Source organism: Heterocephalus glaber, unplaced genomic scaffold (genome assembly GCF_053883595.1).
Source record: "Heterocephalus glaber isolate CG9 unplaced genomic scaffold, H.glaber_assembly_v1.0 deba00001465, whole genome shotgun sequence".
Taxonomy (NCBI): Eukaryota; Metazoa; Chordata; class Mammalia; order Rodentia; family Bathyergidae; genus Heterocephalus; species Heterocephalus glaber.
In genome coordinates, this window is record NW_028258312.1 from 4,484,775 (window position 1) to 4,507,177 (window position 22,403).

At 34.6% G+C, this 22,403-nt stretch overlaps 1 protein-coding gene and 1 pseudogene across 2 annotated transcripts in view; both read right to left on the reverse strand.

Annotated features, from left to right (window-relative positions):
* Wdr36 (WD repeat domain 36) overlaps window positions 1–22,403 on the reverse strand; it is a 41,347-nt gene that overhangs the window by 13,440 nt on the left and 5,504 nt on the right. For both annotated transcript variants that reach the window (XM_004841770.3, XM_087180868.1), the window contains 14 exons: window positions 19,572–19,672; window positions 18,666–18,783; window positions 15,427–15,559; window positions 13,828–13,882; window positions 12,336–12,468; window positions 11,925–12,100; window positions 11,504–11,624; window positions 11,217–11,282; window positions 9,454–9,540; window positions 8,023–8,168; window positions 5,584–5,698; window positions 5,010–5,175; window positions 4,704–4,812; window positions 1,863–1,942 (listed from right to left, as the gene is read on the reverse strand). In XM_004841770.3, coding sequence (XP_004841827.1) covers window positions 1,863–1,942; window positions 4,704–4,812; window positions 5,010–5,175; window positions 5,584–5,698; window positions 8,023–8,168; window positions 9,454–9,540; window positions 11,217–11,282; window positions 11,504–11,624; window positions 11,925–12,100; window positions 12,336–12,468; window positions 13,828–13,882; window positions 15,427–15,559; window positions 18,666–18,783; window positions 19,572–19,672 — 1,606 coding nt within the window. The remainder of the gene's footprint in view (window positions 1–1,862; window positions 1,943–4,703; window positions 4,813–5,009; window positions 5,176–5,583; window positions 5,699–8,022; window positions 8,169–9,453; window positions 9,541–11,216; window positions 11,283–11,503; window positions 11,625–11,924; window positions 12,101–12,335; window positions 12,469–13,827; window positions 13,883–15,426; window positions 15,560–18,665; window positions 18,784–19,571; window positions 19,673–22,403) is intronic.
* Window positions 20,624–21,683, reverse strand: LOC106009139 (rho-related GTP-binding protein RhoG-like; annotated as a pseudogene).

Sequence of the window (22,403 nt, forward strand, 5' to 3'; positions counted from 1 at the left end):
ACAAAAAATTTTCAGCATTTAAAAAAAATTTTACAGGAAACAGTTCGATACTCATGCAGTTTATTTTAGAAAGGTACAATTCCAGATGGATTCACTATGTTACTGCATTCAAAGGTTTACTTATAAATTGCTTCATTTTAGATTATATAATGAATATATTCATTCTTTAAATATTTAGCATGCTATGTAAATGATGAAAATATTTATTGAAGGAAGAACTAGGAATTTCCAAAGGTTACCATCCCAATTATATTTAAAAGGGAAATAAATAAAACCTCAACAGTTACCTAGGGTTGTATGATAAAATACTGAATCTTGCTTATTATTTGTTTTCTACAGCAAGAAAACCATAATTGTTAGAAAAACTTCCTTCTCTTGTATTTATTTTTTGTTCTACTATTTATAAACTAAGCCACTGTGGACAAATCACTTAATTTCTCTCTAAAGCCTCCATTTCCTTACTTGTGAAATGGAACTAGTAATTAACAGTAACAGTACTAACTTTGAGGATAGAAAAACACGAAAGTATATAAAGTGCCTAGCAGCACTTGGTAAAAGATTGTTTAGTTGCAATCAAGCAGAATTAGTTGTTTGATACTGTTTTTTAAGCTCTCATTTGGTCTTCAAATCTTAACCAAAATAACTTTTTAGTAAAAATATATTTTTGTCCAGTGTAATTTTACATTTTATCATCTCCACGGGGCTTATTTCTTGGTCTTGTGTTGCAGCAGACTTCATGCCTCTCTATCAACCTTAAGTGGCATCTGTTCACCTAAAAATATGACACTAGAGCTGAAAACCTATCAGATTTAAATGTTTGACTTTTTACTAAAATAAGAAACTCACCAAGAGTTAATGCTGAGTCAAAGTTTCATGGCTTTGAATGCTACTTTCAGATCCTAATTCTTCCATTCCAAAGATAAACTTGCAATTTTAAAAAAATATTTTGCCAGTTTAGTATTACTGAACATTAACTGATTTCTCCATAGCTAATGTGAACTAACACTTAATAAAAAGGAAAATGAAAACCACACTATTTTAACCCTACTAGTCAAAATTCCTTACTTTAATTCAATTACATAATGTTCATTTTCAAAAAATAGCAGGAGACCAAGAAGCAACAGACCACCAATATGTCTAATAGTCTTTGAAAAAAGTTTTGCTAATTTAGGAAACATCAACTCTTGGTACAGTCTTTGGAGCTAGCCAGATTTTGCTTTATTCTATTTCATGTGAAAAAGGACACACCTGTGGACAAAAGTCCCTGCTTATTAGAGCTGGATCCACTAATGGCACGCTTCACATGTGTGTATGCTGGATAGGTAGGTGTACCTCATGCCCATGGCAAAGGTTAAAGGAAATGAGAACATCAGGGTTTTTCCTTTCTAAAGGTCAGACTGCTTTCACACATGAGGTTATCTAATTCCTGAGAAACTGCTGCATCAGTAGCAAATTTCACTCCATGAAACAGCTTTCTAACATTGCTATGCTACTGACAGAGATATATAACATAAAAAGAAAAGCTAAGATTTTTGATGTTTTCATTAAATTCAATATGAATTTTTAAAAGCTTTCAAAGAAAAACTTTGTAGACCTAAAGTTTGAGCCCCATTTTGAAGTATTAAGAAGCCCAAATGAGCTGTCTTAAAATTTACACAACTCACTTCTAAATCTGTGTTTTCCTATTATAATTCATGATGCTACTGTTTAGAGGTCCTAAACACTCTAAGGATAAGATACAGTCATGTTAGAAAATCCCCAACTGCATTCACATTCATTAACTACACAATTCATTAACTACAAGTAAAAATTACATGTTAAAACAATGAAAAATCATCTAAGAGATTGAAAAATAAACTTACCACCCGGATGGAAGGTCCCAAGTCCTAATAGAGCAATCCATTGCAGCACTTATTAACCAACGACCATCAGGACTGAAAGTCTTTAAAATAAATAAATGAATAAATTAAAGATATATTTGCATTTATATATTGCTCTGTGTGTAGAGGTGTGTAGATGTCATAAAAAAAAAATAAAATTCAGACTACCTTATTTTATAAAAGAAAACATTATTTCCTATGTATGTGCTACTGATATGGAACGTGGATAAGAATTAAGTCTTTTAAATGAATTATAAAAGTTTTTAAAAATAAAGAATTACCCCAATTTTTGTTATCAGTCTCATATTTATTTTAGAGAGTTAAACCGTGACTACAAATCATTATTAAAAAGGCTATTCTTGAGACTATTCAACTAGAAATGATTTGCTAGTTTAATTTCTGTTACAAAGTATTTCTGTAATTTTCTTTTTTTTTTTTTCTGGTACCAGGGATCGAACTCAGAACCTTGCACTTGCCTGGCAGGCAAGGTGCCACTAAGCTACTTCCCAGCCCTGTTATAAAGTATTTCTGAGAGAAACAAAAGTTGTATTTATTAAAAAAAGAGTACCTATTTTAGACTGACTTTCTAAGAATTAAGGCAAATCACTATAATTTTGAAGACAGAAAATGAAAATTCTCATCAATTCAAAACTACTAAAGTCTTTCCACATTTACTTGTAGCTTTAAAAATAACTTTTTCTGGGGCTGGGGGTTTAACTCTGGTTCCGCCACCTGCCTCACAAGTGAAAGGTCCTGAGTTGGATCTCCGGCACCAAAAAAAAAAAAACAAAAAAACCCCAACTTTTTCTGACCTGGGGATGGTAGAGCATGCCTGTAATCCCAGCACTCCAAGAGGCTAAGGAGAATGTCACGTTCCAGCCTAGCCTGGACAACTTAGTGAGACTCTGTCTCAAAAAAATTAAAAGAGGACTGGGTATACAGCTCAGAGCAAACGCCCCAAGTTCCATCCTCAGTACTGGGGGAAAAAAGTAACCTTTTCTGGGCTGGCGCTGTAGTTCAGTGGTAGTATACAAGGCCCTAAGTTTGATCCCTAGAATTGCAAAAAATTAAAATTAAAAAAAAAAATTTAAAAAAAACAAACACCTTTTCTCCCTTAATGATGCATTACTTCTAAAATACAATTTAAAAATATAATAATCATAAAGAGTTTCAAAGTAATTTAAACAATAAACTACTTAGGCCACTTTAAAAGAGTTGTACTTTCTAGCTATAAAATGGATACTAGCTCTTCTTGCCTGCAGCACATAAGTGTTGAGAGACTCAGATCAGATGTGAAGGACTCAAAGGAAAAATTTTAAGGTTCACAGCAGGTGCATATTATTCATCTAAGAATCTAAACACATCATAAGGATTATGATCATCCATATTAGCAAATGATACCGGAATAAGGCAAATATTAATTTGTTCATCAGGCTGTAGCAGTTAGCATGGAAACTCAAATCACAGAGGATAAATTGTTCAATTTACAGAAAGGTAGGGAAGATACTACCAGACAGGAGAAAAATAACTCTCAGAGGTAAGGTCAGGTCATAAATCCTCACAGATTTAAGTGAATAGGAGTAACTTACTACTAAACAAGAGAAATTCTAGACACCCAAATAGAAAAGTAGTTTGAGAAGGAAAAAAACAGGAAGAGCAAGTTGACACCAACATATATTTTCAAAATGCCATTTTATGGGCCAGGGATTTAGCTCAGTGGCACTGCACCTGCCTCTCAAGCGCAAGGTCCTGAGTTCAATCCCCAATACCAAAAAAAAACAACAACAAAAAAAAGCTATTTTATCACCAATACCCCACTCCCATCCATTTCTACCAAATTCTACTGATGGATTTTTCCAACCTCCAGGTTGCAGGATGTATTTTCTTGATACTTCTTTTCACTACTTTAAGGAAAGAGGCAAGCATTGTAAATTCTGATTTTTGATGTTAGACATGATAAGTAAATGCAGTTGAGTTAAGGATTTTACTTTTATTTCTTTTCAAGTAAGTCGATGTATTTGGAATCAATGCCAAAGGACAACATATACTTAATATGAAAATCCTCTATTCATAAATTTTAGTTTTTTGTTTTTTTTAAATACTGTGATTGAACCCATGACCTTCACACTGAGCTACACCCACAACCTTTTTAAACACCTTTTGAGACAGGGTCTCACTAAGTCACTGAGGTACCTAGTCTAGCCTCGAACTTGTGATTCATCTGCCTCAGCCTCCCAGAATGCTAGGATTACAGATGTGCACCAACATGCCTGACTTAAGCCTTTTTTTTTAATCTAACATATACCTTCAAAACCAGTTACTTTTTACTGTATCCACTACAAGAACATAATGCCATACCCAATCATATTTTTATTAATTACATTCTTTTTAAGTTATCATATATAACTCTAGAAATAAACACTAATCTAGCATAAATCAATTAGTCCAGACTACTATTAATTCACTAGACATATAGAAAAGGATTAATGAGTTCTCTCAGTTTGCTTTAATATTAAAACATGATACACTTATGTACCAATGAAGCATTCATATTCCAAAGAACATTTGGTCTTATTTAAAGAGAAAAAGTTAAGTTTGAGATTTACACTTTAATTTGATAAGAATTCCTTGAAAAATATTAAACTTCTTTTAATGCCAAATTTTCCTTAAAAATATCTTTCCAAATTACCCTGCAAATTATTATTTTGAAAGTTTTTTCATATGAGTTTAAGTTTATTAAAAGCACAGATTCAATTACTCGAACATTTTTAACCCAAGTAGTAGAAATGAGTGAAGGTGTTTAAGCAGCTGAAGTTTGTTTACCATGTCATTTATTTGGCCTTGGTGTCCAGAAAACTCTCTGACAATCTTCCTAGTTTCTATGTCCAGAACACTAATGGAGAAATCATCCAAGGCGAGTCCCAAAATGCCACTAGCAAGATAAATGCACCAGCTTTAATACACAAAAAATCTTGGGACCATGTATTCTGTTCATCAAATACAGCTTTAAAAAAATTAAACCAAATGCCATTCTTATCAGTCTTATTTTTTTCTACTCGGTAAATTATGTACTTAAGAACTTAAACTAAAAACATCAAAAAGAAAATCTATTATCATTAAAGAATTTACCTGTCCCTATGTAGCAGCATCATATTTGGAGATGAATCAAGGCTCACAGAATGGATTAAACCTTTGCTTTTAAAGTTCCAGAATTTGAGTAGTCCTTCACTACCAGTCGTAATAGTTAACTGGTTCAATCCATCTACTGCAACACCTCTAACAGATCCCTTATGAGCTTTTTAAGCACACATTAAAAGAAAAAACAAATTAGAAGTGGCAAAGCCTATTTCAACAACAGATAAGGAGCAATTTCTTTATTTAAATATTGAAATTCCCATTATATCCCTAAAATCTTTAAATTAATAAGGATTTTGGAGGATAGGGTAAAAAACAAATCAGTTTGTGCCATAAAAGAGCTTCCAAAATGTCACTGTGATTTTTCTGTTGAAAGCAGAGAAAAAAATTTTAAAAATTTAATTTATTATATAACACCTACTTTCCCCTAATGTGCCCACGAATTCATTCTCTATGAATAGTTCAACATGATGTTTATAACAAATATAATAGTATCTGCTATATGGGGTTGTGATAACCTATCTAAAACTTATTTTAATAAAAAAGAAAAATGACAAAAATTCAGTACCTTGATCCTTGCCAAAACTTCCTCTATGTATTCCAGACTGCATGTTATACAAATCTACAGTTCCTGAGGAGAGGCCAATTACAGCAAAGTTCCCACAAGAAGTTATATCCACTGCCTTCAAGGATGGAAGAATAGAAATTAGATCCAAAGACCATAATTTAACCTTATTTCCATTCTTAAAGTACATATAAATTATTTGAGACACAAAACAAAACTACTTAATGCAAATGAAATTTACAAAGTCAGAAGAACTGCTTATCACGCTGGTCTTTTAATTTATTCTGAGCTGGGCAAAGCATTCTGTGGCCGTTTCCTCCTACTTTACCTTACTTTTGTAATTGTTTCTGAAGTTGATATAAAATTGAAAACATACCATTAGTTAGACTGTTCAATGAAAAACACCAAAATATTTTAATTATGAGATATTAGGATATGACTTGTTGAAAATGTTAAGAACGGCTACTTATTTATTGGATCATAGTCAGGAAGAACACCTACCCATGTGTCAGTCAATGTCACTCATTCAAGAGATCATTCAAAAGACTACTGAATTTACAACTAAATGAACAGATAAGTTTGACTGCTTAAACAGAAAATAACTGAGATTTAATTCAGAAAATATCTGAGGGGACCAGGGATTTAGCTCAGTGGTTCTGGAGCCTGCCTCGCAAGCGCAAGGTCCCTAGTTCAATCCCTGGTACCAAAAAAAAAAAAATTTGAGGTTTAATATTTAATTATGCCAAGCCACATAAAGTTGATACACCACTCTGCGAGTCAAGACACATTTCTATGGTATTACATAAGAATGTTTCATGTATATACATTGACATAGATTTTCTGAATAATTAAAGCTTATTCCATTAAAAAGTATTTTAGACAGGAAATAATACCCTATGCTTAAAAGCACTCTATCCTCCTAACTGGAACATGAACTTAATCTTATCCATTTTGATTAACTCATATTTATGTGGTGTTACAGTTATCTCCTCAGGAACTAATGGAGAAAGTAGGCTACAACCTATAATAAAGGCCCCTCCTGATCCTGCTACCCTTTTTTGAACTTCTTTTAATAGGATTTATTGTTAGTGTGCCTGTTTCCAGCAATCTCTTCCAATTTATTCATTCTATTTTCTATGACACAATAAACAAGTGAAAAGAAACTGTTAAGAGGTATTTTTGAGTCACAAATTTTACTTTGGTAAATGGGCTAAAAATTATTTTTTTTCTTACTGGTTACTGGCTTTATTCCAGGTAGCTGAGGTTGTCAGACAAAGGACTCAGCACCAGTTAAGAATCATTTATATGCTAAAAGTTCTGATCATTAATGATCACTATAGAGTGTAAGAATACAGGGTTCAGAATGAGTAGTCTTAGGCTCAAATACCAGCCATACTACTTACTAGCTTTATTGACCATAGGCAAGTTACTCATTACATTAAGCTTCAGTTTCATCATCTGTAAAGAGGCTAACAGACCAAATCAGAATAGTTATAATAATATGAAGTAAAATAAATAAATAAATAAATAAATAAATGAAACAAAAACAATAATATGAAGTACTTGCCAAACAAGGAGCTTGGAACAAAGGACTCACAAAATATCAAGCTACCATCTTTACCACTACTACTACAACTGCTGTTCAAAATTGTGTAGGTAAACTTCTAAAGAAATTTAAAACAGAATCTCTATGGTTTAGAAAATTATATAAAAGTTTAAAACTGGCCTTTCATACTATGGAGAGTAAAACACATAATTAGGTAATTTGTACACAATAGGGTTAATTATACTCTTTAGGATTTTCAAAATCACAGGTATCCATTTAGAAATTATCAGAACTAATAAATCCACCAAAGTTGCAAGATACAAAATTAATATAATCCAAAATAAAATTAAGAAAAAATAAAATACAGGAAAAAGTTAACCAAAGAAGCATGAGACACACATTACCAAGTACAAAACATCATCGACAGAAATTGTTCCTGGGTCAGGAGTGGCAACATTCAAACTGATCTAGAGAATCAAATCTTAGCTGTCTTTTTTGTCATAAATTTACAGGCTAATCTTATAACTCACTGGACCAAAAGAGCCAAAACAATCTTGAAAAACAGAAAAACAAATTTGGAGGAGTCATACTTCCCGATTTCAAAACTTTTACAAAGCTAATATAACCAAGACAATGTAGTACTGGCATAATGACAGATACATGAATCACATGAAAACACCATAAATTCTTGGGGAAATGCAAATTAAAATCTCAACGAGATGTTACTTCACATCCAACCTCAAATAGTGAAATAAATCTGTGCAACTTAATAGGAAATAACTTTTAAACGTTAACTCATGTTTCTTGACCAATGTTATTAGTAAACTTGTGTACGACAAAATTATCAGAGGACAGTTTTAAAGGAGAAAATGTCCTTAAAAAGCAAGTTCACTTACTGTTGCAGTGATGTCATCTCTCTTCAATTCTTTTGGCTTGAGAAAGTAAGAGCCTATTGTAGATCTTTGATAATTCCATGTTGAGCAGGATAGCTTACCTTGATGGCAAGCAATGATACCATCCCAGTCACTCTCACGAGCTGCCTCTAAAAATAATTAAAATCATAGACTAAACTGATTTTTTATTCTCTCATTCATCTCTTATTAAGCACCTAATATTCCACATTAACATCAGGTACTGGAGATAGAATAGTAAAACAGGTTATCTCTGATAATAATGATCTTCCAATATAAAGTTATTACTTTTTCTTTTTTTGGTACCTGGGATCGAACTCAGGTCCTTGCGCTTGTGCAGCAGGCGGCGAAACCACTGAGCTAAATCCCCTGCCCTAAAGTTATTACTTTTAATTGACAAAAAAACTGCATATCATGGTGTTCAATATGTTTTGATGTACACATTGTGGAATGACTAACTCAAGTTACATGTTAACGACAGATTTTCATTACAAGAAATTATAATGAAAGTGTAATGGCAAAATAGTGTTTAATAAGAGCACTTGGAAGAGATTTTGGAAGAGTAATACATTGCTTCCTGGGAAAAAATAATAAAACAAGTAAAAATTAGTAGTGCAGAGGTTGGGGAGGTTCTATCAACAATAAGCCCAAGAGTAACCAAACAAAACTGAGGATAGCAAGTAGGTGAAGTATTTTCTTGGGAGATGTGGTTACACATCAAAGCAACTGGGGCAGCATTACAGTCTTCAAAGCCCTTACAGAGAGAAAAGTCTATCCTAAAGGTAGTGAAACTCTACTGAAAGTATCATTCATTAAGTCAATGAATGATATGATTCAGATATATGTTTTGGAAAAATCCTTTAGGCTCTAAGAAAACAACACAGAAAAGTAGTCAAAGAACATAAATAAAAAAACAGTGATCAGGATGTTACATCCCTGAAACAATAACCATAAAACAGAAATGGTATTTACACAGTTATTTCCTGAGAGTTTTCACTAAACTATAATCGACACATATTTTTCTAAAATTTACTTCTTGGAAAGAAGCTCTGCTCAAATGACATATACTAGGACTTCAATGTACTTAGGTGTTGATTAGTCTCAGCTCTATGTCCTTACATAGTGCTGTCTCAGTTTTTACCCTTCTACATTAATGGCTTTAATTGTATCAGCCATACGACAGAATGAAAAGAGTTATAAAATCAAAATAATACTAATAGTAGCTGTTATAGAAAAACCAAAACCTGAAATTAATAAATTCATGCTACAAATAACTCATTTTTAATCTTACATAAAATCAGCATAAACCTGGGATTACCTTCTAAACATTAATATTTGTCAACACATTTATTAAAATGGAAGAAATAAGTATAAAACAACAAAAACTTTCTTAAAACACAGTATGAAGCTACTTACCAGCTGCAAACTTTGTGATAGGTGGAAGTCTTACTGACATGGTATTCTGAAGTCCTTTACGTTTGACTCTCTTTTTATTTATTAATCCTGGGGTTAGGGTTAAGGGGTAATACCTATGATTATTTATTTTAATGAAAAGCATATATATTCATAACAATCTCTTCATTGTCACAAAACTACATTCAAGATATTCCTATTAAAGTCAGGAGCAAAACAAGAATGTAATCATTACCACTGGCTGTTTACTTCTGGTTTATGTAATTAAGACATGAAAACAAATTACAAACTATAAATAACTGAAAATCTGGTAATTATCAGAATAAATTTCACTGGGTTAAGTTACAGAATCTGAGGCATGATCAAGCAATACAATGAATGTTTAAATATTTTTAAAATGTTACAGGAAAAGACACATTGATATTAATCCCCCTAATAATACTGCCCTTCATTTTGAATATACAGATCCCATTGTTCTTGCCGCTTTCTGAGGCAGTTTTGGAAGTCCTCTTTCACGGGTGTCTTTAGTTGTACTGTCATGGCTTCCTCAATGTCCTGAATTGATTTAAAACATTTTACCTTCCATGGTCATTTTGACTTTAGGGAAAAGTCAGAAGACATATGGTGTCAGATCCAATGAATAAGGTAAATGAGGACATACTAATGTTTTCATGAGCCTGCCTTTCTATTGCATGGCACCAAAGAGCATCATTCACTGTTTTTCTGATCAGAAACACTCTCCAGTAAGAACTTCCAGAACTGCTTCAGAAAGTAGAAAAGAAGTAGAAAAGGAGTACTTTGAAGGGAATTAATGAAAATGTCTTTTACTATATTAAATTTTAATTTGAACATTCACCATATACTTTGATCACAATTCATAAGAAAGCCCACTAACTTCCTAACACTGGTGCAATAATCAAAAATACAGTGAACACAGATTTCATTTATAGTAACAATGTCACTGAATAAAATCATATTTGTAGGACCAACATGAAGAAAACTTAATATAAAAGACAATGAATGAAAATATATCATATTCCTAGATTGGATGATTCTTAAAAGATAACAAATATCTCCAATATAATTTCAGGAGGAATTTTTTACATATTAACCTAAAAATGATTCTAAAATTTACCTGGAAGCATATACTTATATGAATGGCCAGGATATTTACTTTAAAAAGATGACTATTGAATACCCTGGAAACCATTTTTATTGAATGACCTTTCAGAGGCTAGAAACCATAGGAAGAAAATAAAAGAGCCCTTTACAGCAAAAAAAGAGACACTGGTTATCTTGGTGCTTTAACTAAGCTTGCTTCCACATTTAAAATTCTGTTGTTACAGGCTCAAGTTAGGCTGTCAGTGTCTTCTGGGTGGTAGCAGTACATTTTTATCACCCAAGATGCCTAATATTTTTAATAACCTGATAGCACTACTTCCAACATTTCACACCAACTCTGATATTAGGATCCTTTTTTTTTTTGAGGCAGGTCTTAAACTACATAGCCTTTATAGGTCTTAAACTATGTAGCCCAGGATGGCCTCAAACTTGCAGCAATCCTCCTGCCTCAGCCTCCTGAGCGGTGGGATTATAGGAATGCACCACCACATCCAGCTGATATTAGGATCTTATTAGTGCCTCCTCCACTCATTTTTTTCTTTATCCAAGACAATATACTAAAACCTCTCCCAGTTTTGTCACAAGAATCTAAAAATGTCTCTTTTGAGAGCAGCAGCTTATTTTCTATCTTGCAAATGACTCACCATGTCCCAAGCTCTTGTTGAATTTTTCATGTACTGTGGAAAATGACTGAAGAGTTCCATCTTGACCTATAGATACACACAGAAATTCCTAATCAGCCTTCATCAAAACAACAGTCCATGTGAATCACAGATCTTATAAAATTAGGTTCTATAAAAAGTCCAATGTTATAGTTTGGGATAATTGAAACACTTCAATTAAAAAATGTGTAAATAACAAACTGAATGAATACTGAGTTTCTACCTCTCAATACTGACTGAAATAACAATGATAGATGGTAGAAACTCACTTGCACTTAGAATCTGTTGTCCATTTTGTCCATAATATCTGATACTGGTAAGAGGAGCACTATGTCCCATTCTGAATCTCAAAAGTCGGCCTTCACCTGCAGGACCATCAAATATCCATATCTGCCAAGACATAAAATGATAATGTTTTTCTACCAGGTGCTATCTGATCTGCAAGTCATTAGGCTACTACAGAAATCAGTACTGGCATTGGGTAGAGCCTGCCAGATCACTGACCCCAGACTAGGTGTTGGGAAAAAAATAAGATGCAATTCTTTTTTACTTCACTGAAATCATTACCAGTACCTCATTCTATATTCTTTTCCTTTTTTACATTCAAATCTGATACATTAAGGCAGGCTTATAATAACCCAAAGTGGAGGTAGATCAGTCAGGAAAAGAACAAAAATAATCATAAAATACCCTGACAGCATTGTCAGCACCATTTGTGACAAGAAGCGGCTCTCTATGGAGAAACGTCAGTCCAGCAATTGCTGTAGAGTGTACATTTCTCATCTGATTGATTAATTTTTTATCTTCTAGATCCCAGAGTCCAATGTGGCCACATGGGCTTCCAGCTGCCATTACTGGATGACCATCTGTTATTAAAATAAAACAGGTTAAGAAAAACATACTTAAAATAAAACCTACAACTCTCTCTCCCTTTTAATTTATAATAAAGTTAAAAAGATTATACCAATAGTCTTTCCATTTTTCTTTACCTGCAGTATTTCACTAACTTCTACTAAACTGTAAGAAAATATCTGTTAAGAAGATTTCCATGATCTTTAAAGCATTTCAAGTGTTTTAAATTTTTATAAATAAGCAAGTTACCTGTGCGAAATGAAATTGAAGTAATGGGTCCCCAGTCTTGACGAAACTTCATTAATGTTTCATCAAATTTAATGTTGTGAATGATAATTTGACCTGACATAAGACCAACAGCAACAACATCCACAGCTGGTGCCTGAAAATTAAATTACTCAACTTATTTTCTTAAGCAACAAAGCTTTAATAATCTTGATGATATGTACTATTACTTACATATTATCAAAAGAAATAATAAAATGCCTTCTTAAAGGTTGCAAAATAACCTTCACAACTATTATATTCTGGCATACTTTAACTGTTATTCAACATGGACGCATTTAGGAATGATTTTTCCAATTACTTCCCAGCTTCAATTCTGCCATTCAACATCTCCCAACCCCCAAACAAAGCTGACCTGGTAACAAGTCACACAGAAAAGGAAGCTAATGTGTGAAATCACTACAGATCACTGACCAGATGAAACAGAAAAGAGATCAGTCGTAGAAAATATATAAAGACTTGCTATAAGTGGTCAACTACAAAGGAAGCGAAGGTTTTATTCAAGGCATATAGGAAAAACTTGTAAAATAAGCTAAAAAGTAAAAAAGTTGTAAAACTAGTCTGTTCCAGCACTAATGTTCTATGATACTGGTACTATAATGTACTATATTATAATAGTACTATAATAGTACTTACAATGGTCTAACACATAGGCTCTATTACAAATTTCTCAATTGAGTGCCCAATATCATTTAGCAGAGAATCAGGCAAAACATTTCATTAATATGCCATTAAGTGCCTATTTTATGTGAGACCCTATGTAGAAGCTAAACACCCTAAAATCAATATTATGCCCTGCCTTCAAGGGACTGATTCATCTGATGCCTTTGGGTTCTTTTGGACAAGCAAAAGTAGAGCAAGGTTGACCGCAGTGAGAGGGGATGTGGGAATGCAAATAAACCGGGCAGGTGTAGGCAATGGCTATTTCGAAAAATAAGGGTTCAATGTTTGTGCCACCAATGGACACACCAGGTTCTCTGAAGACATTCATTTATTCATTCATACATGTTTTATTGACTCATAAAAACAAAAAATCAGTTATTTCTGGAAGAGACTACCATTGAATAAACATTAGTATTTTGAGCCCAATTATTTCAAATCACAAATCTCAATATCCTGAGAAATTTCTCTGTATGACCTACAGTTTCTCTTGCATTACTAAACTCATAAAGCACTAAACTACATGCTTGCAAAATGATTCATAAACAAAGTTACACAGCAACCACAGGTTTAGAGCCCAATTCTAACCACAAAAGATTCCAAAAAGTTTTACAGGCAAAGATGTCATTACTTGTTTTCAATTACACTTCCAAAATTCCATTTCCTCGGGGTAACTATTATAAAAATAAACCAAGTTATACTGTTATTTTGTCTTTAAGTCTAAAAATATGTTGATCCCTAAACCTAAACTACCCCACTACTAACATCTCTTCTTCTCTAACAAAAAATTACTAACCTGCTGAAGAGCTGTCACTCCAACTTTCCACCCTGGAAATGTATATAGAAGTTTACTACAAGAAGAAAAATAGTTGAAAGTTATTTTTTTAAGGAAAAAAAAATGTATCACATATTAAAAAGTGAAATGATAAGAGGTACTACTTCACCACCTACTATCATAAAACATGTATTAACTTATATAATACTCAAAATAATTGAGTAAGGTAAAATATTACCCCCATTTTCCAGAAAATGGAACTGAACAAATTGAGCAAAACGAGCAAAATAAGCTAATGCTACCCAAGTAATAGGATCTAGATGCATTCTAGACCCCAGGCTGCAAATGGATAGTAAAAAAATTATTCAAGTAAAAGAAAAATTACAGAGTAAAAATACCATTTTATTTAGACCATAATAAAAAAATCTTATACTATAGGCAGATCTCATTTTCCTCTGCAATATTTCTCTAGAAACATTAACACTAAAGAGAATACAGTATATTAGCTTTTAACAAAATAGTACTTGTATGTTGTTACATGAACTACTTTATGATCACAGTGATTGATGCTAATAGTTCAGATTCAAAAGATAAATTGTAAGTCCATAAAGCAGAGAGTAATAATCCTCAATAATCATTAAAGTACCAAGCCCTGTATTAAATTTTGCAAATGGGCCCAGATTACTCAAAATTTATGCAATGGATACTTAAAGTATAACAAAGAATTGTAAGCATCACATGAATGACCTAAGGAAATAACCTTAAGAGCACAGTAGATATACCTGAGTCTGGCTCAGAGCAGGCAGTCAATGGTATTTGTTAAACTGAACTGAAATTAGTGATTCAAAACTAGGAATTAGGATAAACATTAGAAGTTTCCCTTTTGGGCTGGGGATTTAGCTCAGTGGTTCCACTGCCTGCCTTGCAAGCGCAAGGTCCCGAGTTCAATGCCCCATACCAAAAAAAAAAAGTTTCCCTTTTGAATTTGTAAGGTCTTTGGAAAGAAACTTTGAGTAGTCAAATATTATTTAACGCTACACCATGTACGTCAATAATACTATAGCAGATATTTACCATACTGGTTTATGAAAGTATTTTTCCTTGAAAACCATTTCTAAATACAAACACTAAATTACTACTTATTTGCTTTATTATCTCTTTCCTTTTTAGTTTATCAAAAACCAGATGCTGCTGAATGATAATCTCATAACATTATTTTACCAGAGCCTTCTCTATACCTATATGGATTCTTTTCCAGTTAATGGGGCATTAATAAATACTTTTTAGTTAGTGAGCACTTATGAAGCTGCCTATCATGTGCCAAGACCACATGCCATTTTTTTGAATATGTGACACCATGAGCAAGAACTTCAAAACCAGCCATATTTATTGATAGGCTCCATATAAATACAAAAGGGCAAGAAGAACTCAGAGACTTAAGAATGTAGCAGGGGGCCGGGAATTTAGCTCAGTGGTTTTGCCGCCTGCTGCGCAAGCACAAGGACCCAAGTTCGATCCCCAGTACCAGGAAAAAAAAAAAAAAAAAAAGAATGCAGCAGGAAGTAGTAGAGGAGGACAAAGTAACAACTACCTCTGTTATTTTATAAATAAAGTGCTTACTTGGTTTTAACATTCCACAACTGCAGGCTTCCTTGTTCACTGCCCAGAAGTATTTTATTCAAATAGGTACTTGGATGCAAAATTGCAGAAATTTTGAAAACTAATTTATCAAAAGCCAATTGCAGGTATTCTTCTACAAAAATGAAAGTTATAAATAACATGTAATTACTTTTATAAAATAATTTAAAATGTTTAATATACCCATATTCTTATCACTTAAAAGTATATGACAATCATATGCTAACAGAAAGCAAACACTTATAAAATAATCTACCAATATTATGTGAGAAATAAATGTGACAGTGACAACCTGTAAATGTAATTTAGTCTGTCAAAAATTATCTACAAGTTCTAAAACTCATATTTTACTGCAAACTGCTTTATAGAAAAGAAAAAGGATCAAATGTGATCATTGGGATCAGCATTAATACTCTCAATGTTTTTTTTCATTAATTTTATTGGTGTATTTTAGGTATACAATATGCTGACATTCATTATTGGGAATTTGTACCTTTACATGATATATCTTGATTATTTTTCCCCCATTCCCCTGCCCTCCCTTCAACCCCTCCACCTCTCCCTATTTACAAAGACTTTGTTTTTTCCTTTTCTCGTATTTATTCCTTTCCCTTCTTTCCTTTCCCCTACCCCTCCCACTTCCCCCTTTGGACTTTTTCTTCCTATTTCATATTAATCTGTTACACATTTTGATCCTTACTTAAAACTTTCAGTTTCTCACACCAGAGAAACCATTCAGTATTTACACATCTGTCCTATTTATTTCACTTAAGAGTATGGCCTCAATGTGCATCCATTTAGCTATGTCTCTAATTTCTCATTCTTTATGGCTGAGTAGTACTCCATTTTTATTAAAAAGCCACATCTTATTTATCCAGTCTCCAGTTGATGGGCAATTGGGCTACTTCCAAGTTTTAGCTATTATAAACTGTGCTGCTATAACATGGATGCACATATATCACTGTGGTATGATTCTTTTAATTCTTTGGGGAAGATCCCCAGCAGTGGAATAGCTGGTCAAATGGGACCTCTAGTCTTAGTTCTTTGAGGTATCTCCATACTGATTTCCCAAATGGTTGCACCAGTCTACACTCTCACCAGCAGTGGAGCAGTGGTTCCTTTTTCCCCACATCCCAGCTAGCATTTGTTATTGGTTGATTTCATGATAGCAGCCATTCTTTCTGGGGTGAGGTGGGATCTCAGTGTTGTTTTCATTTGCATCTCTCAAATGACCAGTGATGTTGAACATTTTTTCATATGTTTATTTGCTGTTTCTACTTCTTTGTATGAGAAATGTATGTTCATTTCAGATGCCAATTTTTGGTTTGGGTCTTTAAATTTGGGAGGTCTGATTTTTTTTTAGGTTCTTTATATATTCTAGATAGTAGACCTTTGTTTGAGGAACAGCTGGTAAAGTTTTTCCCACAAGTCTCTTTGCACTGGTGGTGGTTTCTCCTGCTGTGCAAAAGCTTTTTAATAAGAAGAGATCCCACTTGTTGATTCTTTGTGCTAGTTCACATGGAACTGAGGAAATCTTTTCCTATGCCAGTGTCTTCAAGAGATCTATCTAGGGCCGGGGATTTAACTCAGTGGTTCCACGGCCTGCCTCACAAGCGCAAGGTCCCGAGTTCAATCCCCGGTACCAAAAAAAAGAAAAAAGAATTCTACCTAACTCTCTTCCAGCCGATTTGGTGTTTCTGTTTTAATATTTAGATTTTTAATCCATTTTGATTTTAGTATAGTGCATGGTGAGAGATACAGGTCTAGTTTTAATCTTTGGCAAGTTGAAACCCAATTTTTCCAGCACCATTTATTAAAGAGGCTATCCTTCCTCCAGTGAGGGTGTTTGGCTCCTTTGTCAAAGATGAGGTGGCTGAGTGTGTCTGGAGTTGTTTCTGCATTTTCTAATCAGTTCCACTGATCCTTGGGTCTGTTTCTTTGCCAATATCTTATAATTTGATCAAGATTCATGAGTGAGTGAATGCTCTATATCAAGAGCCAAACACCTGGAAAGCTTGGTGAGCCATTTGAAAGGTATGAAAAGTAAGAGCCAAACCTCAGTGAAACCAAGAATGGTGCTTCTTATACATTTCCATAGAAGAATCTCTAATAGGAGAGGAAAAGAACTTATAACCCCACAGAGTGGTGGGAAGTGCCACAGCAAGTACAGTAATCATTTCCTGCAAGATCAAAAAATTCTTTGAACTCCTAAAACACATGATACTGTTAACAGCAAGAAAATGGCATCAGCACCAGACAGAGGCTATTGGGTTTTAAGAGTCTGATTCTGTAACTTTATAAATGCTTTAAAAAGAGTAAAAACAAAAACAAAACAGTACTGAGGATTAACAGTACTCATGTATGCTACACAAGTGCTCTGCCAATGAGCTATATTTCCAGCCCTATTCAGCCTTTTAACATTCATCTTCATAGAGAATTCTCCTGGAATGCTAATCCCCCTACTTGAGCAAAAGTAAAACAAAACAAAGGGGGTTTTGCTAATTTGAATAAAAACACAGAATGACTCCTTTAAAGGTAATCTCTAAGACAATGGTGGCAAACCTATGGCACACATGCTGAAGAGGGCTGTTCATATCACTGAAAGCTCTAAAAGTTACACAAAACTGTTCTAGGATACTTACTAAAAATAAACATACTACACTGAACAACAGATAACAAAGAGGTAAATAGATTAAAGAACTTAAAAGATTAATTCATAATGGAACCCTAGTATTTTAGTAAAGAAAGCTGGGGATATTTTGGTGATAAATTTTTAACCTGTGAAAATACAGTCTTCATATCCTTCAAAAAAGAATGCACTTTTTCCTTCAGATTACAAGCTCTTCAAGTTTACTATTATAATTTCCTCTACTACACGCTGAAAATACTCATCAATAATTACACAGGTATGTGGTCCAGGGATTTAGCTCAGTGGTTCCGCCACCTGCCTCGCAAGCACAAGGACCTGAGTTCAATCCCCAGTACCAAAAAAAAAACCCACAAGTAATTACACAGGTATGACTATATATCAAAATTAATTCCACAGAGAAAATAATAACACCTCAGAGAACAGTAAAGGAAAATGCTATAGTTGACATGAACACATTAAATAGGTTATAAATAGAACCTTTTTTCTTCTTTAACTGTTTACATGTGAAACCTCTGGTATAGAAATTGTATTTACTACCCCAAGGAAAAGGAAATGATTAGTTAGTTCTTACCTTCTGAATATATGTGCCAAATAATAAGAATGCTGTCAGTATCAACAGAGATAATGTGATCTCCAAAAGGTTGCAAAAGTTGGATTTCTGCCTTATGACCTTTAAAGGTATGTACTACCTGTCAAAGTTAAAAAGAATTTCACATTATTACTCATTCACCAAATAGTATTAAGTCACATTATCCAAAAAACATGCTATTCCTAAAAATGCTCATGTTAAGAAATGTAGTCCAAATAGCAAGGAACTAGCCATGTTCTTTGTTCCCTCAGCCCGATCAATAATAAGGAAGTAAAGCATGGACTAACATAGATATGTTAGTCCTCAGATTGATCTCTAAGGGCTCAGCCCCCTAATGAGGTTAGGGAAGAGGCACAAACACATATCTAGGTCCCTTATCCAGTTCAACCAATGCAACTTCCTGCACTAGAAAGAAATGTTACTAGTTCTAAAAGGCTGACCTGTACAGATTCTATCACCAGCCAGTCTCCAAATGAGATGGAAGAGGGGGCTGTAGAGTGCTTCTCCCCTATACCTTTCTGCTTTGACACAGAACACCCTTAGAATAGCTATCTCTCCATTACTACATGCCCTCCTCTATGGTTTCAGTTCTCATTATTCTGCAATAACATTATTTCTTTTTCTTTACCTTTGGTCCTATGGGTGGTAACAGCTTCCCAGAGCCACTTAGGCCTCCATACCCCTACTTTGTTCCCCTAATTCTCACCAGACCTCATTAGTAGTTCCCTCATTAAAGTCTCTTCATATGAACCATATATGATGAATATGTGTACATAAAGCATACAAATACATATTTAGGTGAAATCAATTTTCTCTTCCTTTAGAAAACTGAATAAACATTAGGAAGAAAAAAACCTGTACAAGTTAATATAGTTCAACGATACAAACCTCCTTATTACGGGCAAATGCAGAGAAAACATTCCCATAAGCAGCAAAGACTAGCCTCCCATCAGCTGCCATACAGCAGATGTCCTGAGGAACAGAATTACCTATTGTAAAGTGTAAAATGAGGGTTTTTAAAGCTCTTGGAATAAATAGAAATGTTAGATATATATATATATATATATATATATATATATATACACACACATATACACACATATATTTTTCATGGCTATAATATTAAAATATGTATTTAAGTGGCCAGGGATGTAGCTCAGAGGCACTGTGCCCACATGCCAAGTGCAAGGTCCTGAGTTTGATCCTTGATACCAAAAAAAAAAAAAAAAAAAAAAAAAATCAAAAACTGCTTAATCATTTTTACAAAAATGTCTCATCTCAAGAATAAGAGAAGGCTGGCCAGGGATTTATCTCAGTGGTTCCACCGCCTGCCTCACAAGCTCAAGGTCCTGAGTTTGAGCCCTGGTACCAAAAAAAAATAAGAAAAAGGGACTGGGGATATAGCTCAGTGGTAGAGCACTTAGCATGAGTGAGGCCATATATTTGAAACCCAGCCACCCTTGGGATCACTAAAAAAATAGAAAAAGAAACAATGAAAAATGAGGTTTAAAGCAACGATTTTGTTTTTGTTTTTGAGACAGGGTCCCGCTATGCAGTTCAGGCTGGCCTTGAATTCAAGGCAATCCTCCTGCCTAAGCCTCTTGAATGCTGGGATCACAAGTGTGTGCCATCACGCCTGGCTAAGGCAATGATTTGAAAACTGGATGATCTTGTCTTTTGGTGAAGCACTTGCTTGATGGTTAATGTAGCAGAAAAAGCCAAAATCAGACTTAAAAGCAGACAAACACCTAATAAGAACAGTACTAGATTGCTCTACTTAGCCATCGGCTGGCCAGGAGAGGACAGAACAGCACTGACAGCACTTAGTGGGATCTCCTCTTACTACTCTGACAGGGGAGACAGACACATTTCTCTGTCTGTCTGTCTGTCTGTCTCTCTCTCTCTCTCACACACACACACACACACACACACACACACACTTCCTCCAAAAGGTTCAGATCAAAGTAGCCATGTACAAACTAGTCTGTCTTCACTCTTCCAAAAGCTGAATAACTAGTAGTCTAGGGTTTCTAGGGGAAGAGTCAAATGGTTCATGTTGGCACTGTCAGCTGATGTCAAAGGAATCTCCTCTTATACTGCTTAAGTGCAGTCTCAAATAGCACCCCAAAGCTTTAAGATGATACACTTCTTGGTGTTCTTTTTTTTTGGGTGGGGGGACCAGGGATAGAACTCAGGATCTTGTGCTTGCAAGGCAGGTGGCTGCACCACTGAGCTAAATCCCCCTCCCCTTGGTGTTCTTTTTTTGTGGCGGGGTGAAGCACACCCCAGGCAGCTTCTCAAAATACTTCATGTATCCCATCCTGCATCAGGGCTGAACATTCCAGATATTTCACAGCCCCCACCTACTTAGCCAGGGCATTGCCTTGTTGAGGAGTTGTAGGCACTAGGCTCTTCTCCTTCAGCTTCTTCATTGTCTCAGGGTAATTCTGCAGGTTCCTTTTGGTGCCTACCAGCAGAACAGGTCCATTGGAGCAAGGATAGGAGACCTTTGGATGCCACTTATGCCTCACATTGGCATAAAAGGATGGGTTGCCAATGGAAAAACAAATGACAAAAATGTTGATTTTAAGAGTAGGACAGTGTTTGCAGTTGGTCATATTCCTCTTGGCCAGCAGTATCCCACAGATTCAGGCTAACGATTTGGCCATCCACAGATGTCTGGGTGCTACAGTTATCAAAGATGGTGGGGATATACTCCTCAGGAGAGGCATTTGTTGTATAACTGATGATAAGGCAGGTCTTACCTACAGCCCCATCTTCTACAACCAATCACATATTTGATCGTCTGCATTCTTCCCTTGCAGTCCTGGGAAAGTTTGATCATCCTCCAGCGCCACATCTCAGGGGTGGGCTAAAAGGCTCAGCCTTTCAATTCTTTAAAATTGTGTGTATCTACAAATCCTAGACATTTATATGGTTGAAGTCAAAACTCTTAGCTTTGATTTTTACTTAAATACATTTTTTTTTTTTGGTACCAGAGATCATACTTGGGACCTTGGGCTTGTGAGGCAGGCGGTGGAACCACTGAGGTAAATCCCTGGCCAGCTTTTTCTTATTCTTGAGATGAGACATTTTTATAAAAATGATTAAGCAGTTTTTGATTTTTTTTTTTTTTTTGGTATCAAGGATCAAACTCAGGACCTTGCACTTGGCATGTGGGCACAGTGCCTCTGAGCTACATCCCCAGCCCAAGCAGTTTTTCCACAGTTCTGAGAGATGGATGTTCCTTAAGAGGGTTCTATGGTTACATAAGCTCAGGAGACAGCAATTTAAATAAAACTAATTATGTTCCTTTAAGCAGGACTTTATAACTTACCATGTATATAACATTTCTCAAACTTATTTCACCATTGAACTTTTTTTTCAGGGGATCCAATATAATACCTATTAATATCTTTGGTAACACAGTTTCAGAGAAGCTGGGTTAATGGGAACTACCATAAGAATTCCCAAAAAGGAGGCTATAAAAAACCAAAAGGTATAATATGATCCTGTTCTTTTGATGTTTCTCTCTCATGCATTTGAGACAAATGTGTATCAGTCATGGACTTGTTATTGCTGCTTCAGGAGACGGGTTTGGCATTTAGTCATGATAGTGCATCAAAGGTGAGGATCCCATAATGAGATCTGTTAGATTCTGCTAGCACCATGAGCCTGGTGATATGGAATTATCGATCCCCAGAAAAGTTATATCTGAGT